Below are 26,121 nucleotides of genomic sequence, written 5' to 3' on the forward strand. Positions count from 1 at the left end.
GAAAGAAACCAACGTCGTCTATGCCTTCACATGTCCGCTTGGGGACTGTAAGCCCCAAAGAACTCAGTAAATAGGCAAGACAACGACGTCTCTTTCTAGGCGATTAACAATGCACAAACAACAGGGCTCCATCAAGGAACATATAATCTCTTCTCATAACCAGACCATCACCAGAGAAATCTTAACAAGCAACACAGAAATCATCGATAAATACAGCAATAGCAGGAGACTCGACATCTGCGAGGCACTACACATTAAAAAATCAACACCAACAATCAACAGCCAATTAATGCACAACTATATTCTGCCCACTTCAAGACTCTGAACCAACAGAGAAGCAGCAAGAGGAAGTATGGGCCAATAGGCCTTCTGCAGTTACTTCCATTCTTATGTTCTTTATACCCATTGATTCGTGTTCTGTCATAGCATTGTCCCCTCACCGAAACCAATGTATATGTATTTTATGTGTAAACTAAGTCTTTGAAAATGTAATAAGCATTACGAAACGCGTTCAGGCATCAGACCAGAAATAAAGAATGAATTTTGGAGAGTTAATTTATCAATTACCGTTGGCAGTGAAGAAGAACGTAAGAAATATTGAGAAGATTCGTGTTAGAATTATTAATCTTACCTTTTCGGTCATATTCAACAACATATGTTTATAAAACTACTACCAAAATACACTAATATATATATATATATATATATATATATATATATATATATATATATATATATATATATATATATATATATATATATATATATATATATATATACACTTTAGGCTTGTTAGGTTTGTATCGAGGTCCCCCTTAAGGTCAAACTACTGACCTTCCTCACGATGTAACCCCACAACAGTTGTCTAACTCTTGGATACCTATTTACTGCTAGATGAATAGAGGAATGAGGTGAAAGGAAACGTGGGCAACTATTTATGTTCTCCCTAGGGGATCGAACCAGGGAGCTACAACGAGAAATGTATATATATACATATATAAACATATATCTGTAAACATATACATATATAAATATACAGTCAAGGGTACACAAGCATATGTACATGCATAGATACATGTACAGATAAGCGCACATGTGCAGATACGTTTACTGATAGATACAACTTTCAGATAACGCTGAAGATAACTCAAAGGACTGACATGCGATAGAACTCATACAGAAGATATTCTAAACCCTTTATTTTCTGCATCGGGTAGGTTACCTTGAGGTTACCTTGAGGTTACCTTGAGGTGCTTCCGGGGCTTAGCGTCCCCGCGGCCCGGTCGTCGACCAGGCCTCAAGTCGACCAGGTTATTGTTTATTGTTTTGATGAAATTGTTAATATTCATCATTTATAGACTGAACATATATATATTTCATACATAAAAGCTTTTCAAACACATAAGCAAAACACAGGGTAATCAAACAGGCTAATTTAGTTAACCTATCATCGAAAGAAATATAAAGAAACTGAGGACCGGAAGTTTCTTTTGCTAATGGCGAGAAACTTGTATCTGGAGGTTGCTTAATGTTAATTAATTAATGTGCAGCAAAGAAGTGCTCCAAGTTTCTAGTCCGGGCTCTTCAGACACGACTGTTTTCTTGTCGATAGGTTCAGTAGTATCAATGATGAGGTCACTTCACACAGGTATGTTGTTCATAATGAAAGCAATTAATCACTGGCACCACCAGTGGCGGCACCAATGGGGGACCCGAGCGGACAGCACACTGTACTTGTGATCCTGTGGTCCCGGGTTCGATCCCGGGCGCCGGCGAGAAACAATGGGCAGAGTTTCTTTCACCCTATGCCCCCCTGTTACCTAGCAGTAAAATAGGTACCCGGGTGTTAGTCAGCTGTCACGGGCTGCTTCCTGGGGGTGGAGGCCTGGTCGAGGACCGGGCCGCGGGGACACTAAAGCCCCAAAATCATCTCAAGATAACCTCAAGATAACCAGAGATGGCTGAGTAATCTTTATTACAACTGCAGCCAAAATGCGTCTACACAAATCACCCAGGAGAGAGTTATGAGGAGTAAGCGCCAAGCCATTATAACTAGCACTTGGAAGAAGTCAGGATAAAGATTTGGGACGGGACGAGGACGGCAGGAATGGTGTCCAACCACTGGGACGGTTGGGGATTGAATGCCGACCTGCATGAAGCGAGACCGTCGCTCTACCATCCACCCTAAGTGGTTGGACAAAAATCACCCGAGAAGCCTAGCCACAGGTCAGACTCTAGGAATAGAAGAACTCTAAAAGTCCACATTGTCAACACGCAAAACCATATTTCGTTGAATTTTAAATGTCAGAAAAAGCTCACCAAATTGATTGGGAGAGTGCTTCTTCAATAACAAATTGTAAAAGCACCTATAACAGAAACATAATTGAATCTGCTTTGATACAGATCACCAAAGAAAGTAATTTGAATATTAGCAGTGGTCTATATAACTTAGATCCATTTCTAATAGATCAGCTAAAGGGCGATTTAAGTAGAATCATTGAAAAACATTTGTCTCACTAATTTATTGTATATATTTACTTCTTTATGTTATAATTACCTATATATTATGCTTGTATGTCTGCTGTATCAGATGGGCCATTGTGCTACATCGGATGTGCCAATTGGGTGCATCTGATGGGCCAATGGGCCTTCTGCGTTGTCCAAGTATTGTACCTCACCTTACTTCACCACTCCTTCCTGCCTATTTATACCCATCACTCGATCTGTAAAATGACCTTCTGAAGATGTATTTAATATACGAAAGTACTTAAGGAAATTTCCTGTTTCATTTTTCCTCCGTGGTCTGACATTGTCATATATATATATATATATATATATATATATATATATATATATATATATATATACATATATGGTCTATATAACTTAGATCCATTTCTAATAGATCAGCTAAAGGGCGATTTAAGTAGAATCATTGAAAAACATTTGTCTCACTAATTTATTGTATATATTTACTTCTTTATGTTATAATTACCTATATATTATGCTTGTATGTCTGCTGTATCAGATGGGCCATTGTGCTACATCGGATGTGCCAATTGGGTGCATCTGATGGGCCAATGGGCCTTCTGCGTTGTCCAAGTATTGTACCTCACCTTACTTCACCACTCCTTCCTGCCTATTTATACCCATCACTCGATCTGTAAAATGACCTTCTGAAGATGTATTTAATATACGAAAGTACTTAAGGAAATTTCCTGTTTCATTTTTCCTCCGTGGTCTGACATTGTCATATATATATATATATATATATATATATATATATATATATATATATATATATATATATATATATATACATACATAATGCTGTAAGCAATGATTAATCTGAATATTTTACCAAGTTATTAACTAAACACGAAAGGCTATATTTTCCTCTTCTCTTTTAAGTATCAAATTTATATAGTCGTGCTTCATTTCTCACGTTTCTAAACCTTATTAAAAACATTTTATTAATAATAAACGTTTTTAAAAGAGCACATCTTCCTAACAAAAAATCTGCTTCACCGTGAATAAATAAATAAGTCGAATAAAATTCTTTGATAAACTTCACTGAATGCTCTTGACAAGACAATTAGCAAGGAGCGCCCACCAGAGGACTGGCAGGCAGGAAACCGCAAACACAGCAGCCCGCAACAATACTGTGTGGGGCGGCGTGTCGCCACATGCCAAGGGTGGGACAGCCTGCTCCTCCCACCCCCACCACGTGGCCCACCAACCTATCTTCACATGAGAGGTGGGCCAGGACGCCACCGCCCACCCCCACCACGTGGCCCACCAACCTATCTTCACATGGGTGGGCCAGGACGCCACCGCCCACCACGTGGCCCACCAACCTATCTTCACATGGGGGGTGGGCCAGGACGCCACCGCCCACCACGTGGCCCACCAACCTATCTTCACATGGGGGGTGGGCCAGACACCCACCACGTGGCCCACCGCACATCACAGCCACCTACTTTCACAGGGGTGGGACAATAAACCACTACTTTCACAGGGATGAATCACTCGACCCCTACTTTCACAGGGGTGGGTCAGGCAACCCCTACTCTCTTTCATAGAGGTGGGACACGCAACCACTAACTATATGTTTAACACATCTCTAACCCTGTCCATGGAGGACAGAAGAAAATGTATATATGCGGGTTAGCATTGTAAATGTGTGGCCACGTTTACGTTAGAAAATAATAATAATAAAAAAAACTACTTTCACAGGTGTCAGGCAACCCTTACTCTCACATTGGGGGGGGGGGGTGTCAGACAACCCCTACTCTCACAGGTGTCAGGCAACCCTTACTCTCACATTGGGGGGGGGGGGGTGTCAGACAACCCCTACTCTCACAGGTGTCAGGCAACCCTTACTCTCACATTGGGGGGGGGGGGGTGTCAGGCAACCCCTACTCTTACAGGGGGGGGGGGTGTCAGGCAACCCCTACTTTTACAGGGGGTGTAAAACAACCCCTACTTTCACAGGGGGTGTCAGGCAACCCCTACTCTTACAGGGTGTGTGTCAGGCAACCCCTACTTTCACAAGGGTGTGACAGGCAACCCATACTCCTACAGGAAGGGGGGGGGTGTCAAGCAACCCCTACTTTCAGAGGGAGGGGGGTGTCAGGCAACCCCTACTTACACCAGGGGTGTGTCAGTTAACTCCTATCTCACAAGGGGTGTGTCAGGCAACCCTTACATTCACAGGGGGTGTGTCAGGCAACCCTTACATTCACAGAGGGTGTGTCAGGCAACCACCTACTCTCACAAGGGGCTAGAATGCTACTAAAACAAGAAATAATAGAAATACAACTAAGTTAGGCTACAAAATTGCAAAACTATTAATTAACCTACAATTTACGTCGTGGCGAGTGCTTGATGGTATCCATGGTAACGTCCAGTGATGCTGTCAGTTCATGCTGCACAATACGTCCCTCTCAGGTGATGCTGAACAGGAAATCCTTTCCAGGTGATGCTGCACCGATCACCTCTCCATGTGATGCTGTACAGACGCCTCTCATGTGATGCTGTACTGTTTCCTCTCATGTGATGCTGTACAGACGCCTCTCATGTGATGCTGTACAGACGCCTCTCATGTGATGCTGTACAGACGCTTCTCATGTGATGCTGTACAGACGCCTCTCATGTGATGCTGTACAGACGCCTCTCATGTGATGCTATACAGACGCCTCTCATGTGATGCTGTACAGATTCCTCTCGGGCGATGCTGTCAGTTCATGCTGCACAAGGTACCCCTTTCCCACCAAATATCAGTTCATGCTGTAGACGTTTCAGACTATTCTCAGCATTACACTACATTGCTCACATATTTCACGTCCACACACACTGTAATCACTTACTTTCAGGACTGTGCGGAACACGATTGCTTTTGTGGGTACCACTTGTATACATATTGAAACATAAACATGTATTAAGCACTATATACGGTGAAATAATATTATCACAGTACCAGCAAGATTAAGAAACTCGATCTGGCTCGTGGGTTTCTAACCTTTTCACAACGTAAATATACATCTTTTAATTAAGTTAGCGTCGTAACAGGTGCAGAAAATAAAATAAAGTTACGCTACACACGGCATTTTTTTTCCTATAGGGAAATAAGGCAGTCAAAAATCACGTAAATGCGAGAAAATGGAGGTCCCCGGCGGCGCACTCCTCCCCGCTCACTGTCGCCATGTCAACTGAGCCTTGAGCAGCAGCAGCAGCAGCACGGAGGTTACCAGATACATCTTGCCGGCAGCGTCCTGTACTCTTCACTACAGCAACCTGGCTTCTCTTCTTATAATTATTCTCATACACTAACTCACTTGTACACATTCGAAGCACTTTGTTTTTTCCTTTTAGCTTGAGTTTATTAAACTTTGAAAATAACTTTCAGGCATCGTTCCTTTACAATTATTCGGCAGAAAATAATGCATGCGGTACTTTGATTCAAATTCATTCTAGATAATTTGTATATCCTTACTCGGGTGTCTATTTGTACGCTAATTGATATCATGTTTTAGGCAAAAATACTGATTTATGTAGTATATATATTGCAATACAGTTTTGAAGAGCAGTGGAGGGAGGTTGGCCCCGCCCACCGTACTACAGTGACGTCATGGAGGAGGGCGCCCAATAACATTCCGGCACTCTCCTCAAGCCTCATGCCATAACATCACTCATTCCCTCTGACCAATAGCTTATTAACTGCCCTCTTATTTATTTATGATTTACTTATATATATACAAGAAGGTACATTGGGATTGAGGATACATAGTGTAGTAATTACAATGTTGTAAAGCCACTAGTACCCGCATCTTATGCCGTCACCAATAACTAGCTTCACAATTTGGCGCTCATTGAAGTTTGTATCTATCGGATCCACAAAGTCTATGGTCACGTGTGAGCTAAGTGAACTTGGGCGTAATGATAAAGAACAGGAGAGAAAGAGTGTTGAATAAAAGAGAACATATGGGTAGCGGTCATCTTTCTCAGCAGACTGAGTTACTTGGGTCACCGCAGACGACTGGTTACACAGCAGACCCAGACTGGCGCCAGGGTCTGCTGCTGCTGCACCAACTTCCTAGATTAGTTTCCTGCGTCCACGCTCTCCTACATGAAAATGTTATACATGCTGATATATGGTGTATCTATATAATATATACACATAAATATATATTACTATATAATGGGGTATATTATATATATATATATATATATATATATATATATATATATATATATATATATATATATATATATATATATATATATATATATATATATATATAACTGAAAAACTCACACCCCAGAAGTGGCTCGAACCCATACTGCAAGGAGCAACGCAACTGGCGTGTACAGGACACCTGAATCCACTCGACCATCACGACCAGAAATAAGGAGGTGATAGCTAATTAGCTATGAGGATAATGAGGAACCTAATGAGGATAGCTAAAAGCTATCCTCACCCCCGTTCAGTACAACGTATTCTATTTCTCCAGAATATCATCAACCTTTCCGTTGTGACCCATCCCGACTATTTGTTCAGGAACAGTCCTTACCTCAGTGTTTCTATATACATTAATCAACGGACAATGAAGAACATAATGGGTGAGGGTGTGAGACCTTAACACATTGTTTACACTTGGTGCCATTACCATTAACAACTGTACCATATTGCCAGTAATATTTGTACCCAAGCCTGAGACGCATGTACACAGTCACTCCAAGCGTTTACCAGATTCACGAAGCAGTTACGCAAGCACCTACGAACCTGTTCATCTTTTCTCAATCTTTGGCGGCTTTGTTTACAATTATTAAACAGTTAATGAGCTCCGAAGCACCAGGAGGCTGTTTATAACAATAACAACAGTTGATTGGCAAGTTTCCATGCTTGTAAACTGTTTAATAAATGTAACCAAAGCCGTCAAAGATTGAGGAAAGATGTACACGTTCGTAAGTGCTTGCGTAACTGCTTCGTGAATCTGGCACCCTGGTCTCCAACCTCGAACAAACAGAAATTTAACACCCTTCTATTTATATATAAATATATATATGCAACAACGATCACAAAAACACTGGTCCAAGTATGCGGAAATCCACATGTGAAAAATAGAGAATGCATACGCGTTTTCGGCTCAATTCGCCTTCATCAGAGCCAAATGGAATGAAGAAGGAAATGTTGTTTTAGATTCAGCTACTCAGAACAAAAGTTCCAAGTAGCACCGGCTATGGTGAGCCCGTAGTGGACTTACCTGGCACAGGAGCGAGGCTGTGTATGTGTGAAGAAGGATAAGGTGGAAGGCAGACCTTATACTCGCCAGGACACGGCACCTGACCACCAAGATAGGGGATTATACCTACGGAAACCTGAAGGTAATTAATATACCATCAATTAAGGAAGATATTATGTTCAGAAACCTCTAACATAAACTCGAAGAACACGATAGAATAATGGTTGACGTCACTAGGTCTTCTGCCTGTAGTCTTTCTGTCTATCGTCTCTCTGTCTATCGTCTCTGGGTATGTCTATCGTCACTGTGTATGTCTATTGTCACTGTGTATGTCTATCGTCACTTTCCCTGCATATCTGTCCCTTCTCTGCCTTTCGCTTCTGTCTGTATTTTGTTTCGGTGTGCTCGCCATATGTGTGTGCTGTGTGTGTCGCCCCCCACACTGTGACTGTGTGTGTGTCGCCCCCACACTGTGACTGTGTCAGGACACTTGACACTAACACACGGCTCCGTTAACATCACGCTCTCCCACCCACCACCAGCTGCTTCTTTATTACAATTTTAAAACAATTATTACAACTTTTAATTAATCGAATTAAAGTGTAGGAAGAACAGCATCGAGTACGTCAGTGTTGGAGCCACTGGAGTCATGCCCAGACTGGTCCGTGTGGGGGGAGTCATGCCCAGACTGGTCCGTGTGGGGGGAGTCATGCCCCAGACTGGTCCGTGTGGGAGGAGCCATGCCCCAGACTGGTCCGTGTGGGAGGAGCCATGCCCCAGACTGGTCCGTGTGGGAGGAGCCATGCCCCAGACTGGTCCGTGTGGGGGGAGTCATGCCCCAGACTGGTCCGTGTGGGGGGAGTCATGCCCCAGACTGGTCCGTGTGGGAGGAGCCATGCCCCAGACTGGTCCGTGTGGGAGGAGCCATGCCCCAGACTGGTCCGTGTGGGAGGAGCCATGCCCCAGACTGGTCCGTGTGGGAGGAGCCATGCCCCAGACTGGTCCGTGTGGGAGGAGCCATGCCCCAGACTGGTCCGTGTGGGGGGAGTCATGCCCCAGACTGGTCCGTGTGGGGGGAGTCATGCCCCAGACTGGTCCGTGTGGGAGGAGCCATGCCCCAGACTGGTCCGTGTGGGAGGAGCCATGCCCCAGACTGGTCCGTGTGGGAGTAGTCATGCCCCAGACTGGTCCGTGTGGGAGTAGCCATGCCCCAGACTGGTCCGTGTGGGAGTAGCCATGCCCCAGACTGGTCCGTGTGGGAGTAGCCATGCCCCAGACTGGTCCGTGTGGGAGTAGCCATGCCCCAGACTGGTCCGTGTGGGAGTAGTCATGCCCCAGACTGGTCCGAGTGGGAGTAGCCATGCCCAGACTGGTCCGTGTGGGAGTAGCCATGCCCAGACTGGTCCGTGTGGGAGTAGCCATGCCCCAGACTGGTCCGTGTGGGAGTAGCCATGCCCCAGACTGGTCCGTGTGGGAGTAGCCATGCCCAGACTGGTCCGTGTGGGAGTAGCCATGCCCCAGACTGGTCCGTGTGGGAGTAGCCATGCCCCAGACTGGTCCGTGTGGGAGTAGCCATGCCCAAGCTGGTTCTTGGGAACAAGCTAACAATGAATATTTGAGGAAGTTATATATGCAGTTCCTTGGTCACAATTTGCTTGAATCCAATTAGTTTAAGTCAACTTCCGCCTAGTGGTACGCCGGCAGTTACCGCGATACTGTTACCTTATGTATACACGAACTAACATCGCTAGCAATTATGTTCGTTTATGTTATAATTATATTAGAGGCATGTGGAGGGAATGATGACAGTACACAGAAGGGAGGTGGAGAGTCGTCGGGTAGTGAGACAGAGGAGGAAGACAGTGTTTTGTTGTTTACACAGTGCCATAGTGCCGCCACTAGTGCAGTTGTCACTGTTGCAAATGGTCGTGCTACACTAACACCATCTCTCTTTGTTGTCAACAGCAATAATGGTGTTAGATCCTGCTCACAATACAGTCCGCATTATTATTTTTTTTTATTAACACATTTAGGTACATCTACATTTGTGCAGCTGCCCAAGACTATATGAAGGGGAGTACTGTTTGTCAAAAAGCTAGCTACGTGATGCTAAAAATCCCCATCAAACAGGATGGTTTGATGGGGATTGAGAGGCATGTGATAAAGCAGTCTGCACTGGCAGACTCCGGATGCATTTTGAGGATATCATCAACACAAGAGTGAATAAGGTAGCAGTGGTAATACAAGTCCCCATCTCGCAGGATGGTTAGTCATACAGAGCCATGTGTTTAGTAGCCTGTACTGGCAAATTTTGGATATACTGTGAGGATATCTTCAAGAATACGAGAGTGAATAAAGTAATTGCAAAGCTCCAGGTACCTCATGCCAACTGGTCTGAAAGGTCTAATAACTGGGTATTCAGTGATGTAGTGCTGGAGATCATGCCGTAGTTCCTGCTCACAGAGTTTGCAACTGGAGTGCTCAGGATTGGGAGACCCGTCACCTGCAGCCTGCAGTGAGCATTATTATTAACACACGAACGAAACTGCGGTAACAAAAGCTAACATTTCAATTCCCGTCTCGTCTTCCTCTTGCCACCACTCTCCAAGCCTCGCCAGAATTGATTCAGCTCATTGTCTATGCATCTCTTCCTTCCTTGACAACGCCCGCACAACGCTTCTGAGCTAAGACCAAGTGATGCTAAATGTTGCGGAGCTCCGCGTTGGATCCCTGGGCGCCACTTCCGTTATTTCCACGTCTGGCTCATTCCATCTCCCAATTACTATTACGCAGGAACAGCCTTTGCTCACGTCTTTGGGAATACTCCTTGACGTCTGGAGATGCTTTTTGACGTCTGGGGGATGCTCCTCGACGCTTGGATAATTCTCCTTGACAGTAGAGGATTGTCACTTACGCCTCGGATGCTGCATGTCATCTTCTGCGAAGTGTATTGTGAGGGACTAATAATAAACAGAAGCTCCCCTATGACTGTAATATCCCCATTGGTCAAACTATTATGTATTAGTGATAAGACCTACCATTAATGTATAATGACTTACTGTAAATATATAGCTCTTGAAATAGCACTTTCTCTGTAACTAGCTGACATTGTAACTATAAGGTGTGAAGGATAGATGAAATTGTTTATGTAATAATCTAAGATGAGGTCTGATAAAGACCTTTTGTGCCCTCTGTAATGCTTTTTGCGCTACCGCTCACAGGATGAGTATGGGGTGCATAATAAACTAGCCGCCTTCGGCGGCAACAATCAAATCTTCTTCGAGGTCGAAGGTCCCTAAAAATGCAACCAGAGGTGGTACCCCTCTATATGAAAGACAGAAAACTTGGATTAAGTTGGCTTAGGTTAGGTTGTATTATTGTGGGCTGTATTTCACTTAGTATACAAAAACTTGCTGGCTGGCAGCACTGCACGAGGCGTCACATATAGCGGCTGGCAGCACTGCACGAGGCGTCACAGATAGTGGCTGGCAGCACTGCACGAGGCGTCACAGATAGTGGCTGGCAGCACTGCACGAGGCGTCACAGATAGTGGCTGGCAGCACTGCACGAGGCGTCACAGATAGCGGCTGGCAGCACTGCACGAGGCATCACAGATAGTGGCTGGCAGCACTGCACGAGGCGTCACAGATAGTGGCTGGCAGCACTGCACGAGGCGTCACAGATAGCGGCTGGCAGCACTGCACGCTGCATCACAGATAGCGGCTGGCAACGCTGCATGAGGCGTCACAGATAGCGGCTGGCAGCACTGCACGCTGCATCACAGATAGCGGCTGGCAGCACTGCACGAGGCGTCACAGATAGCGGCTGGCAACGCTGCACGATGCATCACAGATAGCGGCTGGCAACGCTGCATGAGGCGTCACAGATAGCGGCTGGCAGCACTGTACGAGGCGTCACAGATAGCGGCTGGCAGGGCTGCAGGAATTGGTGTATGTCGACTTGGAAGCGATACAAGTTTATCAAAAATATCCATACCCAATTTTTCTAACAAAAAAATAACCGTGAGTAGTCGAACCAAACATGGCCAAAATGCCTAGAAATATGTGTAAGTTTGAGGACAATGATGATGGTGTAGAAAGGAGTAATACGATAAAGCGAGTGGAGAGATACAGTAATAACGGCACGCAATCAAGGAAGAATGTAAGAGATGTTGAGATAAGACAAGAAGGAATGAGAGGGGTGAGCCAAGGCCCAGATAACAGAGCGGTTGGTATCGTGAGGTAACTGGATATCAACCACTCGACAAGTACAGAATGCCCAGTGGTGTCTTGTGCTTAACTGAAGATGGAGCCTTGGCTGACTGGTTGGTTGACTGGTTGGTTGGCTGGTTGGTTGGTTGGTTGGTTGGTTGACTACTGACTGGCTGGCTGGCTGTTTAGCTGGCTGGCTGGCTGGTTAGCTGACTGGCTCGCTGGTTGGCTGGCTGGTTCGTTGGCTGATTGGTTGGTTGGCTGGCTGGCTTGTTAGTTGGCTGGCTGGCTGGTTAGCTAGCTGGCTGGCTGGCTGACTGGTTATCTGGCTATCTGGCTGGCTATCTGGCTGGCTGGCTGGCTGGCTAGCTGGCTGGCTGGCTGGCCAGTCGTGCACACTCATGGTACTGCCACAACACAACCACTCTCCTTTTGCGACTCTGTAAAAAATTAAACTCTGGGGAAAGTGCACTGAGGAATTACAATAGCTTCGCCACTTATAATTATTATATTTAACTTATTGGAGGGCAATGAAAGTATGGAAATGATCAATGCGAGTTTGTTTGTGTGTGTCTTCTTGAAGGAAGGCACACAACATGAGGCTATGTTGACCAGTATATGAGGCTCAGTTTGAGTGCTCTCCAAAAGGTAACTCATAAGACAAGTGGAAGGTCACGATGGGTCAAAATTATAGGTCAAGACGGCTTGATCATACCTTTAGACGTGGGTTGAAGCCAGGGAAATGTGGAGGAAGAGGACGAGGAGAAAAAAAAATTAATATTCACCTTTCATGAATGTCATCTTCGTACGGTTACCATCAGCATCTCCCTCCTATTGTTACATGCTGTTCCTTTGTGCCTTCAGTCTTTGTAAGTCTTTCTCTTTCATAAGATGTCCCTGTAACTCTTCCTCCCCTACCTATCCCTCTACCACCTTCTCCTTTCTTCTCTCTTCCCATCCCTCTCCCTTTCCTATCCATTTTTCCCATTCTGTTCACTCCCACTTCCTGCCACTCTTGCATTGTTGATGTGTTAGCGGTTGGCTAATATCTTCGGCTGATATCTTATCATTAACACCCTTTGTCACCACCACCGTCACCATTACCTGCCACCCATACTGTCACCACCTCTCACAGTCTTCACGTTCACAGTCGCAGTAAGGCATCAAAGCCTCACTTTTCACTCCTAAGTGAAAATCTTCCGACTGCATGCCGCGATTCACAGGCACTCTGGGAACCCTAAACAAATGCCTCGGGGATACAGCCTACTGGGCATAGCAACCTACTGGGCATAGCAACCTACTGAGCATAGCAACCTACTGGGCATAGCAACCAACTGGGCATAGCAACCAGCAACTGGACATAGTTTGTGTTATCTGCTATTCTACACGACTCTCTGGCCTGTTGGTCGGTCACTCTCCAATAAATTACGAGACAACATTTGCATGAGAATCAGCCAACCGTGATGATGCACTAATGAGCTCTAGCAATATTGATACAATTTGACAAACCATTTATAACATAGGAGATAATGGTGAGAGTGAGGAATGAGAGGCGAGATCTTTCATGGGATGAGAGGCGAGATCTTTCATGGGATGAGAGGCGAGATCTTTCATGGGATGGGAGGCGAGATCTTTCATGGGATGAGAGGCGAGATCTTTCATGGGATGAGAGGCGAGATCTTTCATGGGATGAGAGGCGAGATCTTTCATGGGATGAGAGGCGAGATCTTTCATGGGATCAGCGACTCGTGAAGACACATTAATCACTTCCAGCGACTCAAAACAGGGGCCGACTATAATGTAATGAACACCGTCTGTTTGTTATTTACGATACAGCTGCCAGGGATGTGGAATGATCAAGCGGCCAAGAATGAGGAGAGCAACGAGGGGGTTATCTTGAGGTTATCTTGAGATGATTTCGGGGCTTTAGTGTCCCCGCGGCCCGGTCCTCGACCAGGCCTCCACCCCCAGGAAGCAGCCCGTGACAGCTGACTAACACCCAGGTACCTATTTTACTGCTAGGTAACAGGGGCATAGGGTGAAAGAAACTCTGCCCATTGTTTCTCGCCGGCGCCTTGGATCGAACCCAGGACCACAGGATCACAAGTCCAGCGTGCTGTCCGCTCGGCCGACCGGCTCCCACCTTCTTAGTATGTTAGGGGGAACGCTAGTTAACTTGACGCCCCAAGATATAACTCTCTGAATATACCTATATATTCTGATGGTTATATCGGCACCGTCTGAATATAATTAACCTTTCACTTTCGCGGTTTAAAAGGGAACTTGATAAATACCTCCAAAAGGATACTTGATCAACCGGACTGTGACTCATGTCAAGTTACGAGCAGCGGCGTCTTACAGCCTGGTTGACCAGACATTCAGCCCTAGGGTCCGGTCAGAAACGGGCCTCGGGGACATTGATCCTCGGACACGCCATAAAAAAGGACACCTAAAAGTGTCTTCGTGATCTGAAAACAGACTAATCATAAAAGCCAAATATTTTCATTAGTCAGCTGTCACGGGCTGCTTCCTGGGGGTGGAGGCCTGGTCGAGGACTGGGCCGCGGGGACACTAAAGCCCCGAAATCATCTCAAGATAACCTCACATATTTAAATAACACTTGCATCAGTGTTGTTAAAGATGAATGAGCATCACGAGTCAAGAACGTTACTTGCAACTACAATAGTTACCACAAGAGACCTCTGGTAACCTTGAGGTTACCTTAAGATGGTTTCGAGGCTTAGCATCCCCACGGCCCGGTCCTCGACCAGGCCTCCTGGTTGCTGGACTGGTCAACCAGGCTATTGGACGCGGCTGCTCGCAGCCTGACGTATGAATCACAGCCTGGTTGATCAGGTATCCTTTGGAGGTGCTTATCCAGTTCTCTCTTGAACACTGTGAGGGGTCGGCCAGTTATATCCCTTATGTGTAGTGGAAGCGTGTTGAATAGTCTCGGGCCTCTGATGTTGATAGTTCTCTCTCAGAGTACCTGTTGCACCTCTGCTCTTCAAAGGGGTATTTTCTGCACATCCTGCCATGCCTCCTGGTCTCATGTGATGTTATTTCTGTGTGCAGGAATGGGACCAGCCTCTCTCCTATTTTCCACGTGTAAATTATTATATATCTCTCCCGCCTGCGCTCAAGAGAGTACAGATTTAGGCTCTTTAGTCGGTCCCAATAGTTTAGATGTAGGTGCGTAGGTACGGGACCGGGACGTCCATCTCCAGGGGCTCGTGCGGCCCAAACTCTGCTTCGGGAAGCTGGGGTCGTTCTTGCCCTTGCTGGGATGGTTCTTCTTTGGCCCCGACCACGGCAGTCTCAGAGGTTTGGAGTCCTCGAGCCTTATTTCACCAACTTCGAGGTCAACTCCGGAACTCTCAGTTCCTGCGACGGCATTGGAACCAATCGTATTGGCATTTACCTTTCCATTGAGACCTTCGGGGAGGTGCCAGGCCGCCGGGGGAGGTGCCAGGCCGCCGGGGAGGTGCCAGGCCGCCGGGGAGGAGGCACCAGTCAGATCACATGACTCCATTCACTGAGCGCACGTTCCACCACACCGGGGACCCTCGCCCTTACGTCCTCCGGCAGTAAGGGAAGTTTTACCTCACCAGCACACAAGAAAGGACCACTGTTGGTACTCTTCTCTTGTTCTACCACCATCCTTACACACACGGTACTGTGAGTCCTACCACCATCCCTACACGGTACTGTGACTCCTACCACCATCCCTACACGGTACTGTGAGTCCTACCACCATCCCTACACACACAGTACTGTGAGTTCTACCACCATCCCTACACACAGTACTGTGAGTCCTACCACCATCCCTACACACAGTACTGTGAGTTCTACCACCATCCCTACACACAGTACTGTGAGTCCTACCACCATCCCTACACACAGTACTGTGAGTTCTACCACCATCCCTACACACAGTACTGTGAGTCCTACCACCATCCCTACACACAGTACTGTGAGTTCTACCACCATCCCTACACACAGTACTGTGAGTCCTACCACCATCCCTACACACAGTACTGTGAGTCCTACCACCATCCCTACACACAGTACTGTGAGTTCTACCACCATCCCTACACACAGTACTGTGAGTCCTACCACCATCCCTACACACAGTACTGTGAGTTCTACCACCATCCCTACACACAGTACTGTGAGTCCTACCACCATCCCTACACACAGTACTGTGAGTTCTACCACCATCCCTACACACAGTACTGTGAGTTCTACCACCATCCCTACACACAGTACTGTGAGTCCTACCACCATCCCTACACACAGTACTGTGAGTTCTACCACCATCCCTACACACAGTACTGTGAGTTCTACCACCATCCCTACACACAGTACTGTGGGTCTTACCACCAGGGGGGCCTGATAGCTGAGTAGACAGCGCTTCGGATTCGTAGTCCTGAAGTCCCGGGTTCGATCCCCGGTGGAGGCGGAAACAAATGGGCAGTGTTTCTTTCACCCTGATTCCCCCTGTTACCTAGCAGTATATAGGTACCTGGGAGTTAGACAGCTGCTTCCTGAGGGGGTGTAACAAAAATGAGGCCTGGTCGAGGACCGGGCCGCGGGGACACTAAGCCCCGAAATCATCTTAAGATAGCCTCAACGCATCCCTACACAGAGAGTACTGGTGCGGTGCAGTTCCCGGGCGGTGGGATCACTGTTATTATAATGTATTCAGAGAGGGATAAATGTCTTAGGGAGCTGGTCGGCCGAGCGGACAGCACGCGGGACTTGTGATCCTGTGGTCCTGGGTTCGATCCCAGGCGCCGGCGAGAAACAATGGGCAGAGTTTCTTTCACCCTATGCCCCTGTTACCTAGCAGTAAAATAGGTACCTGGGTGTTAGTCAGCTGTCACGGGCTGCTTCCTGGTGGTGGAGGCCTGGTCGAGGACCGGGCCGCGGGGACACTAAAAGCCCCAAAATCATCTCAAGATAACCTCAAGAAGAGAGAATTGTTCTCTTACAGGCTACGGGCACAGTGAGTCCTGCACACACACCACCATCAAATGAGCATCAGAAACATGCCCATTTCATTCATTTAATTTCTTTATTATGCATCCCATACCCATCCCGTGGCCGGACCAACCGGGCTGTGGTGGGTATGTGGGCCTGCGGGCCGCTCCAAGCAACAGCCTGGTGGACCAAACTCTCACAAGTCAAGCCTGGCCTCGGGCCGGGCTTGGGGAGTAGAAGAACTCCCAGAACCCCATCAACCAGGTATCAACCAGGTGGAGGCAAAGGTTACAGAGGCACATCGGTTCAGAAACTGGACCCCATAGTTTGTTTAGCTAAGCGTCCTCTGAGTCCTAAGCAAGTGACAGCCTTGTGAAGCTTGTTAAACAATTGTTAATATTACATACACATGTACATACATGTACACAAATACATATCAATAATCTTTTAATATGTGACGATGTCGACGCCATTGTATTTTCTGATTTTTGTCTGACAAAAATCAGAAAATACAATTGATAATTTATTATATAACCAAAAAACGGCCAATCTACTCATGAAAAACTCGCCAGACACCAAGCAGAACGCTTTGAAGGAGACCAACGTCGTCTATGCCTTTAAAGGCCCACTTGGGGACTGTAAGCCCCAAAGAACTCAGTATATAGGCAAGACAACAACGTCTCTTTCTAGGCGACTAACAATGCATAAGCAACAGGGAGCCATCAAGGAACACATAATCTCTTCTCGCAACCAGACCATCACCAGAGAAATCTTAACAAACAACACAGAAATCATCGATAGGTACGGTGATAGCAGGCGGCTCGACATCAGCGAGGCACTACACATCAAAAAGTCAACACCAGCATTCAACAGTCAATTAATGCACAACTATATTCTACCCACTTCAAGACTCTGAACGAATATAGAAGCAGCAAGAGGAAGTATGGGCCAAAAGACCTTCTGCAGTTACTTCCATTCATATGTTCACTTATCCAATTTATACCCATTGTTTCGTGTTCTGTCTTGTGTTTGTCACCTCACCCAAAACTTTTGTACCATATCACCTCATCCAATAGATTATAAGTACGAAGAATTTGTGTGTAAATTAAGTCTTTGAAAATGTAATACGAATTACGAAACGCGTTCAGGCGTCAGACAATTAAAAAATGAATTTCGGAGAATTGTTATTTTTATTACCACCAACAGTGAAGAAACACACAAGAAATATTGAGAAGATTCGTGTTAGAATTATTAATCTTACCTTTTCGGTCATATTCAACAACATATGTTTACAATAAAGACTGCTACCAAAATATACTAATATATGTAAGAAGTGTATATATAGTTAAGAAGTACTCATGATGATGGTTCTGTTAGTGCTGTTTACCCCCTTTCCCTTCAAACTGACTATTACTGCCAGTTCTTAATAACTATCTACGGGCTCACCATAACCCGTGTTATTGGAGCTTTTTGTTTCAGGTAGCGAATCTTTAACAACAACAACATGCCAGTTCTTAATAACTTACCTATGGACTATGACTTCGGGTTGGATCGAAAAATGAGAGGGAGAGAAAGAGAGAGCGAACGCCCTCGCGTATGTTACAATGTAAGTGCAACACTCACGTACTTCACAGATGAATAAACACACGCGCGCACACCCACCCGCGAGCGAGAGTACCAGCCGACAGTGACGGGCTGTGTATACCCTCGGCGATGTATCCCAAATATACAAGTGCGTGTCGATTGTGGTACAAATCTCACAATCGACTTGAGAATGGTCCAGGACGGACCGAAACGTCGTCGTCCCTTCACCTTCTAGTGTGTGGTCTGGTCAACATACTTCAGCCACGTTATTGTGACTCATCGCCTGCATACAAGTGCGTGCTGGAACTGTTTACGGTGCTACACATCTGGCGAGATTATCAAAGTAATGACAATAATAATACTAATAACAACTTATCTTCGGGTTCACCAACAGTTTCAAGATTAACAAAAGCAAAAGAAAACATGTCCAGTTCTTTTACTGTCACGCACATTACATGCTGGTATTGTCTGCCTGTGGTTTACCTATTGTAAGTCCCGCGTATTTCTCATCTGGCAGCCAGGCCTGAGAGCCGGGCCTGAGAGCCAGGCCTGAGAGCCAGGCCTGAGAGCCAGGCCTGAGAGCCAGGCCTGAGAGCCAGGTGCCGTGATGATAGTACCAGCAGGTAGACTATTGATGGTCGGGGTCCGCAGGCCCCCATACATCCCGTAATGTGAAGAGAGCCGCCAAGCAAATATTACGTGAAGGCGTATAGACAACATGATGATGTAGTGAACCTTTCGTTCCGCTATAGAATTGTCTCTTGTATGATGGTAGCGTGTTCACTCCGCACGCCTCGCTAGCGATACTGGGGCGGGTTCGAGCCCATTGTAGGGACGAATGATTGACCACCTATTCTTAACTAATGCTAATCATATAGAAGGAAAACTAGCAGGATAAGGCTTAAGATGGGTTGTGGGAAGGAAGATCATTAAGGAAATCAGTAGAAACCATGAGAAGGATTCGAACCTATTCTCTGGGTCTTCCCAAGCAAACGCCTTAGATTTTCTCACCGATACATCATGTTAAATATGGTTTCTTTGTGGCCGGAAATTCGCCAGGTAGCAGCAAGGTGCATCGGGAGACCATCAAGCCTGCTAACACGTGTTCTCTGCTGCTGTGCCCAAGTGTGTACAAACAAAAGTAATACTTGTGATACTTTTATGCCTTACAGGTCACGCCAAAAACACCATAATGCTATGAAAATATAAACGATTATTTCTGTCATAAAAGTTACATAGGTAGTTTTTTCATTCATAGGTGACTTATATACTACTAATTTTTAAATCTTAATTATTTAAAAACAAATTTCAGAGTCTAAAACTGCGTACAAATACAAGATGTAAATAAAACATTTAAGCATGTAATTGACTGGTATTTATTTAGTGATAATAGCTGAAGACGTGTTAACCCATTGTGTTTAAATAAAGTAAAGGCGCTGAAAGAATTCATACAAGAATTTGAACAGAAATTGAAAATAAGAACCAATTAATGCAAAGGACTAATGGGGATGTGGTGAAAAGTGGCTAGTGTAGTGCTGTAGGAATTATGTGGCATAACTACTGTAAACCCTCAGCCACACGTGTTGACTCCCACTGTGGGAGACCACTTCCGTGAGACTATTATTGCGGACCACAGTAGAGAGTACCAATGTGGGAGACGACCATGGGAGACCAACCACGGTGGAGTACCTGGTCACCCGCATCTGTGGCCCCTCACGCTCTCACGATCATAAACATTCACCTCTGATCTCCTCGTCAATCAGCACACAGCACCGACACACGACCGCTCAGCAGGTCTACTTCATCGTATTCTAATGGAAGAGCACACGCACTCCGAGGACTGTGAGCAGGTGTTAAGGTGGAGGCGAGTAGTGAGGGAAGGAGGGACTGAAGAGGACCGGAAGATGTGACTTAGATCCTATTGTGTGAGAGACAACGGCTCTCTTCATCAGAGAGGGAAGCTGTAGGAGAGGTGGTGAGAGAGGGCAGGTATACTTACATGCAGGTGTAGGAGAGGTGGTGAGAGAGGGCAGGTATACTTACATGCAGGTGTAGGAGAGGTGGTGAGAGAGGGCAGGTATACTCACATGCAGGTGTAGGAGAGGTGGTGAGAGAGGGCAGGTATACTCACATGCAGGTGTAGGAGAGGTGGTGAGAGAGGGCAGGTATACTCACATGCAGGTGTAGGAGAGGTGGTGAGAGAGGGCAGGTATACTTACATGCAGGTGTAGGAGAGGTGGTGAGAGAGGGCAGGTATACTTACATGCAGGTGTAGGAGAGGTGGTGAGAGAGGGCAGGTATACTTACATGCAGGTGTAGGAGAGGTGGTGAGAGGGGGCAGGTATACTTACATGCAGGTGTAGGAGAGGTGGTGAGAGAGGGCAGGTATACTTACATGCAGGTGTAGGAGAGGTGGTGAGAGAGGGCAGGTATACTTACATGCAGGTGTAGGAGAGGTGGTGAGAGGGGGCAGGTATACTCACATGCAGGTGTAGGAGAGGTGGTGAGAGAGAGCAGGTATACTCACATGCAGGTGTAGGAGAGGTGGTCGTCGTCATCGTCGGGGTCTAGGACCTTGGCCGTACAGTACCAGTACACGCCCGCGGCTCTTTTGATCTTCTGGCAACGCTGACACAAGAACTGGACGCTTGAGGGACGCGCGGAGCTGTTGGTCGCCTTCATCCTTGGTTAGCTACCACCACACACCTGCATACTCGTGTTTGGCTTGCTATAGCCAGTACTACACTGACATGCTTACACCTGCTGGACCTGTTCTGGTCAACACTACACTAACATGCTGCTGACCTTACTGACCGCTACTGGACCTTCTTCAATCAGCACTGAACTACGCTGACAGACTGTATTCCTCTTAGTCACTAATACATTGCATAAACTGATAGCCTGATCTTGCTGACAGCATGTGGCTCTAAGTCATACAGAACAACACTGACTCGCATGATGAAGAACAACACTGACGCACTAATACTGATTACGCAAGCCACTTGGCACAGAATTACACCGAGCAAGTTGAAGCATTCTCTGAGGTCTCGCTGAACCACCGCTGCACTCGACACACTGGTAAAATAACCTTAAAGAGCTTTTTGAATCGTGCTTGAATATAGTTGGCGCCGCAGACGAGAGCAGCGGTCACGGAAGTGAGAGCGTGGACCGGCCAGATACGCCACCGGAAGAGAACACTTTGGTCGCGGGACTCCAAGACGCGACGGCGGTACACCAGCTATGTGGAAAATGCAAGGAAAATGGTTATTAGTTGGTGGTGGGGCGTTACGCTCACCATCTCGCTCCACACCCGCTTCACCACACACCCAGTTCACCACACACCCGCTTAACCACATCCACCACACACCTGCATCACCACATCTCGCTGCCAACCACTAAGAAGCGCCGCTACCCGGGGCGATGGCCACATAATTTACAAATTACACAGCAACAAGGTAAGGGAGGCGCCCGATGGTAGCCTAGGGGTTACCTGACGCGGGCGGCACGCGCCCTGCCCCACGCCCACCACCACCAAGGTCTCCGCAGCTGACCTTCAGCACTAGTGCCAGGTTCAGCAGTGTCTGGAGGCGACCAGAGACGTCGCAGGGAATACTGAGTGGGAGGTGGGCGCCGGTGTAGCCTGTCGGTCCTCTACCATCTGCCCTCAGCACCACACGTAGGTGAGTGCCTCCGTCAGCAGTGCCGCCAGAAGCCTCAACAGCAACGTCGCAATGAGCGTCGCGAGGAGCGTCGCAAGAAGTGTGACCAGAAGTCGCGAGGAGCGTGACAAGATGAGTCGCGAGGAGCGTGACTAGAAGTGGTGAGGAGCGTGACGAGGACACGGTGAGGTAGCGTTGCAGGACACTGGGAGGAGGAGGAGGCAGTGTGAGGGTGGGAGGGTCGACACGGATCTTACCTCCGCCTGAGCCAGTTGTCGGGCAGCGCCACGCAACCCTCCACACCTCACACTCTCTCAACTTTACAATGACACAACACTAACATTTCGTTATGATGAGTTGTAATGCTGCAGAGCTTGACCATGCTGCAACACCGCCACGCTCTGCATCTGTCATAATGTGGTGACAGGTGACAACATGGCGGCACACAGCATTAATATGCTGAATGATGATTCAAGTGGAGTGAAAGACCTCCCCCTCCCCCGGCCTCACGGGCATGACTGGGGTAAGGTGAGGAAGGATCAGGGATTCATTAACCTCTTTAACCCCCGCCACCAAGAATCACCTGCTGCCTCATCCAGCTTTTGTTGTCATCAGTAGTGACCTTGACCCCTCCGTCTCCCTATTCCCCCCTCCTTACACCATCAACCTCCCCAACACCTTCTCCTACACCACCAACCTCCCCAACACCTTCTCCTACACCACCAACCTCCCCAACACTGCCTCCTACACCACCAACCTCCCCAACACCTTCTCCTACAGCACCAACCTCCCCAACACCTCCTAAACTCTCGACTCCATTAAACCACTCACACGGCCACGTTCTGGCTCTCAAATTCACCTGGCCACCTGTTGAGAGTGGCCACCTTGGCCACACTCTTGATCCACACATACTTTTCTAAATTTCCACCAGATTCCTTGACTGTGGTGGGGCTGACGTATTCGTCCCAGCTGTACTAGTGCGGTGGCCAGCCTGGCTACGCCCCTCCACAACAACAACAACATTTATTACGCTGAAACGATACGAGCACACGTGGTTATTGGTTTACAACCACGTGTGGTTGTTGGTTTATTATTACTCTTTTGTATGAAGAGTGAGAGCGGGACTCTGCATGCTTGTTTGTTTTAATTCATTGTATTTAACCCTTGTCCCTTTAACCCTTCACACACCTCTTTGTCATTCTGCGTACTCACCTAGTTGTGCTTGCGAGGGTTTACCTCTGGCTCTTTGGTCCCGCCTCTCAACTGTCAGTAAACTGGTGTACAGATTCTTGAGCCTATTGGGCTCTATAGTATCTACATTTGAAACTGTGTATGGAGTCTGCCTCCACCACACCACTACTTAATGCATTACATTTGTTAACCAGTGTGTGTGTGTGTGTGTGTGTGTGTGTGTGAGTGTGTGTGAGTGTGTGTGTGTGTGTGTGTGTGTGTGTGTGTGTGTGTGTGTGTGTGTGTATGTGTGTGTGTGTGTGTGTGTGTGTGTGTGTGTGTGTGTGTGTGTGTGTGTTCAACATCCGCTGTCTAACATTCCCGGCAGCAAGTGATATCATAATAACAAGGCAGTGCAACAACAACTATACCGACACACCAGCATATATCAACTTATATAAGAATAAGTTCTCCCTCTACTTACATGGCGCCATTTGTATACAAATAAACAATCGCTGAAACACAAGTGGTAATTAGTGTTAAGAGTAGCACTATTAACACTATTGTAAATGACATTAATAATAATAATTTATAATAATATTATTATTACTATTATTAGTATTAGTAGTAATGATAATAATAAGAATAATATTGATAATGATAAGAAAACTGCTACAAGTATACAGGGCGTCTAAGGGCTGAGTGGACAGCGCTTGGGGTTAATGGTCCGGGTTCGATCCCCGGCGGAGGTGGAAACAAATGGGCAGTTTCTTTCACCCTAATGCCCTTGTTTACCTAGCAGTAAAGAGGTACCTTAGAGTTAGACAGATGCTACGGGCTGCTTCCCGGGATTGTGTGTGTGTGAAAATTAGTATTAAGGACCTGCCCAAAACGCTATACATGCTAGTGGTTGTACAAGAATGTAAGAACTCTCGTATATATCTAAAAAAAAACAAAAAAACTGAATAATGTGCATGAGTGTTGTAAACTAAGCTAATTGCAAATGTGCTGTCATTTATGAATAGAGTTGCTGATTGATCTAATGCCTAAAGTAGGACACAGTTTCCTACGGAACTAGGCCACTCTGACCAGGGCAGGTAACAATGTACCTTAACACTGTAACATTGTAGCCTTATTTATGCAGCTACCCCTAGATTATATAAAGGGTTACATAGTGTGAGTCAAAAGCTTGCTATGATATACAACATGCACAGCTCGCAGGATGGTTTGTCATAGCGGGAACATGTGATCAGTAGCCTGTGCTGGCGAACATTGGATACATTATGCGGGATATCGTGAAGAACACGAGAGGTGATCAAGTTGTTGCAGACCTCCAGGTACCTCACGACTCGACATCAGCCACACACACAAACATAACCCTCCCCCCCCCCCCACACACACACACACAAACTCGCTGGCATACCAAACCACACAAACAAATAAAAATACCCAGCGACACACCCAGCTGATACAGAAATAGATAAATCGGGCAGTTATTGGCGATTTATATTTGTTGAAGGTTTGTGGAGACGTAGGTGTGGTGTGGCGGGGGGTGAGGGAGGGGGGGGGGTGTAGACGTGGGTGTGGTGTGGCGGGGGGTGAGGGGGGGGTAGAGGTGGGTGTGGTGTGGCGGGGGTGAGGGGGGGTGGGTGTGGTGTGACGGGGGGTGACACTGATGGGACAGGGCTCACCTCACCAACCAGGATCTTCAGCGCCCCTCGTGCAGTGCGCCTCTCCCTCCCACAAGTCTCCAGCATCACATCTCCAGTTCAGGTTCCAGTACTACCTAGGCCAGCTGTTGACCTTCCTCTGAATGCCAACCACAACAATTGGTTTATCTCCCAGATACTCATTTACTGATTGGTGAATAGCAGAATCAGGTGAAAGGAAACGTGCTTAAATCGTCTCCGTCCTGCCTGAGACCATCGGTCATGAGCCGACGACGTAGACCACTGCGATACAGGACCCTTTTGTTTTCATTCATCCTCGCCATGTCGACTCACTGTGCCTTGACTCGGCGTCCCCAAAGTTCCCAGTGAGGCCCTCCCTCACCTCCCTCGCCTCTCGCATGTCTTCTCATATTCCATGCCTCATGCCCCACTACTTGCCAGCGCCTCACCACTGAGGGGGGTGGGGGGGGGGAGGGTCATGGCGACCTGAACCACGAAGAAAGAATCGTCTGTAATCATTTAAAAGTTAATACATTTCACCTCCATAAGGTCCCAACTTGTTTAAGGTTTCAACTGTATCATCCAGCTCCCAGCCCCCCTATCATCCAGCTCCCAGCCCTCCTATCATCCAGCTCCTAGCCCCCTACCGTCCAGCGAGAGAGAGAGAGAGAGAGAGAGAGCGAGAGAGAAAGCACTAATAGGATGACTAATAGGATGAGTGTGCTGGACACGGGCGGGAGTTCAGTGGACATATCAGCAGGTTGTTGCTAAATGTATGCAGGTGGTGTGTCGTCAATTACTCGCCCGAGGGCTTATTGTCCATCACCAACGCTCACTCACTCACTCTCACTCGCTCACACACTCACTCTCACTCGCTCACACACTCACACATACGCACACACTAGCGGGATAATTGGAATTCAATAACACAATTACTATTCTGTAATTTGTCACTAACTGTCGCGTTTTGCGCATATTTTTCAAAGGCCTTTAATCACCAATAATACACAACTAGCGAACCCTAGTAAAGAACGTATAATAACTTACACAAATATTATATTTATACTATTAATCTGTTTAAATACAAAAAAAAGTTGAC

The 26,121-nt window shown here is 46.7% G+C and overlaps 1 protein-coding gene across 5 annotated transcripts in view; it reads right to left on the bottom strand.

Moving 5' to 3' along the window:
• The window catches only part of LOC123768427 (amyloid beta A4 precursor protein-binding family B member 1-interacting protein), a 548,298-nt gene extending 527,078 nt beyond the window's left edge, over positions 1-21,220 (bottom strand). For 2 of the 5 annotated variants that reach the window (XM_069336331.1, XM_069336330.1), the window contains exon 1: positions 21,051-21,220. In XM_069336331.1, coding sequence (XP_069192432.1) covers positions 21,051-21,205 — 155 coding nt within the window. In that variant the 5' untranslated portion in view covers positions 21,206-21,220. Of the gene's footprint in view, positions 1-4,863; positions 5,714-21,050 lie in introns of those variants that run through there. The other 3 variants (XM_069336336.1, XM_069336333.1, XM_069336332.1) reach the window with 2 other exon arrangements.
• Positions 21,221-26,121: the final 4,901 nt, after the last annotated feature.

Source organism: Procambarus clarkii, chromosome 35, assembly GCF_040958095.1.
Source record: "Procambarus clarkii isolate CNS0578487 chromosome 35, FALCON_Pclarkii_2.0, whole genome shotgun sequence".
Lineage (NCBI taxonomy): Eukaryota > Metazoa > Arthropoda > Malacostraca > Decapoda > Cambaridae > Procambarus > Procambarus clarkii.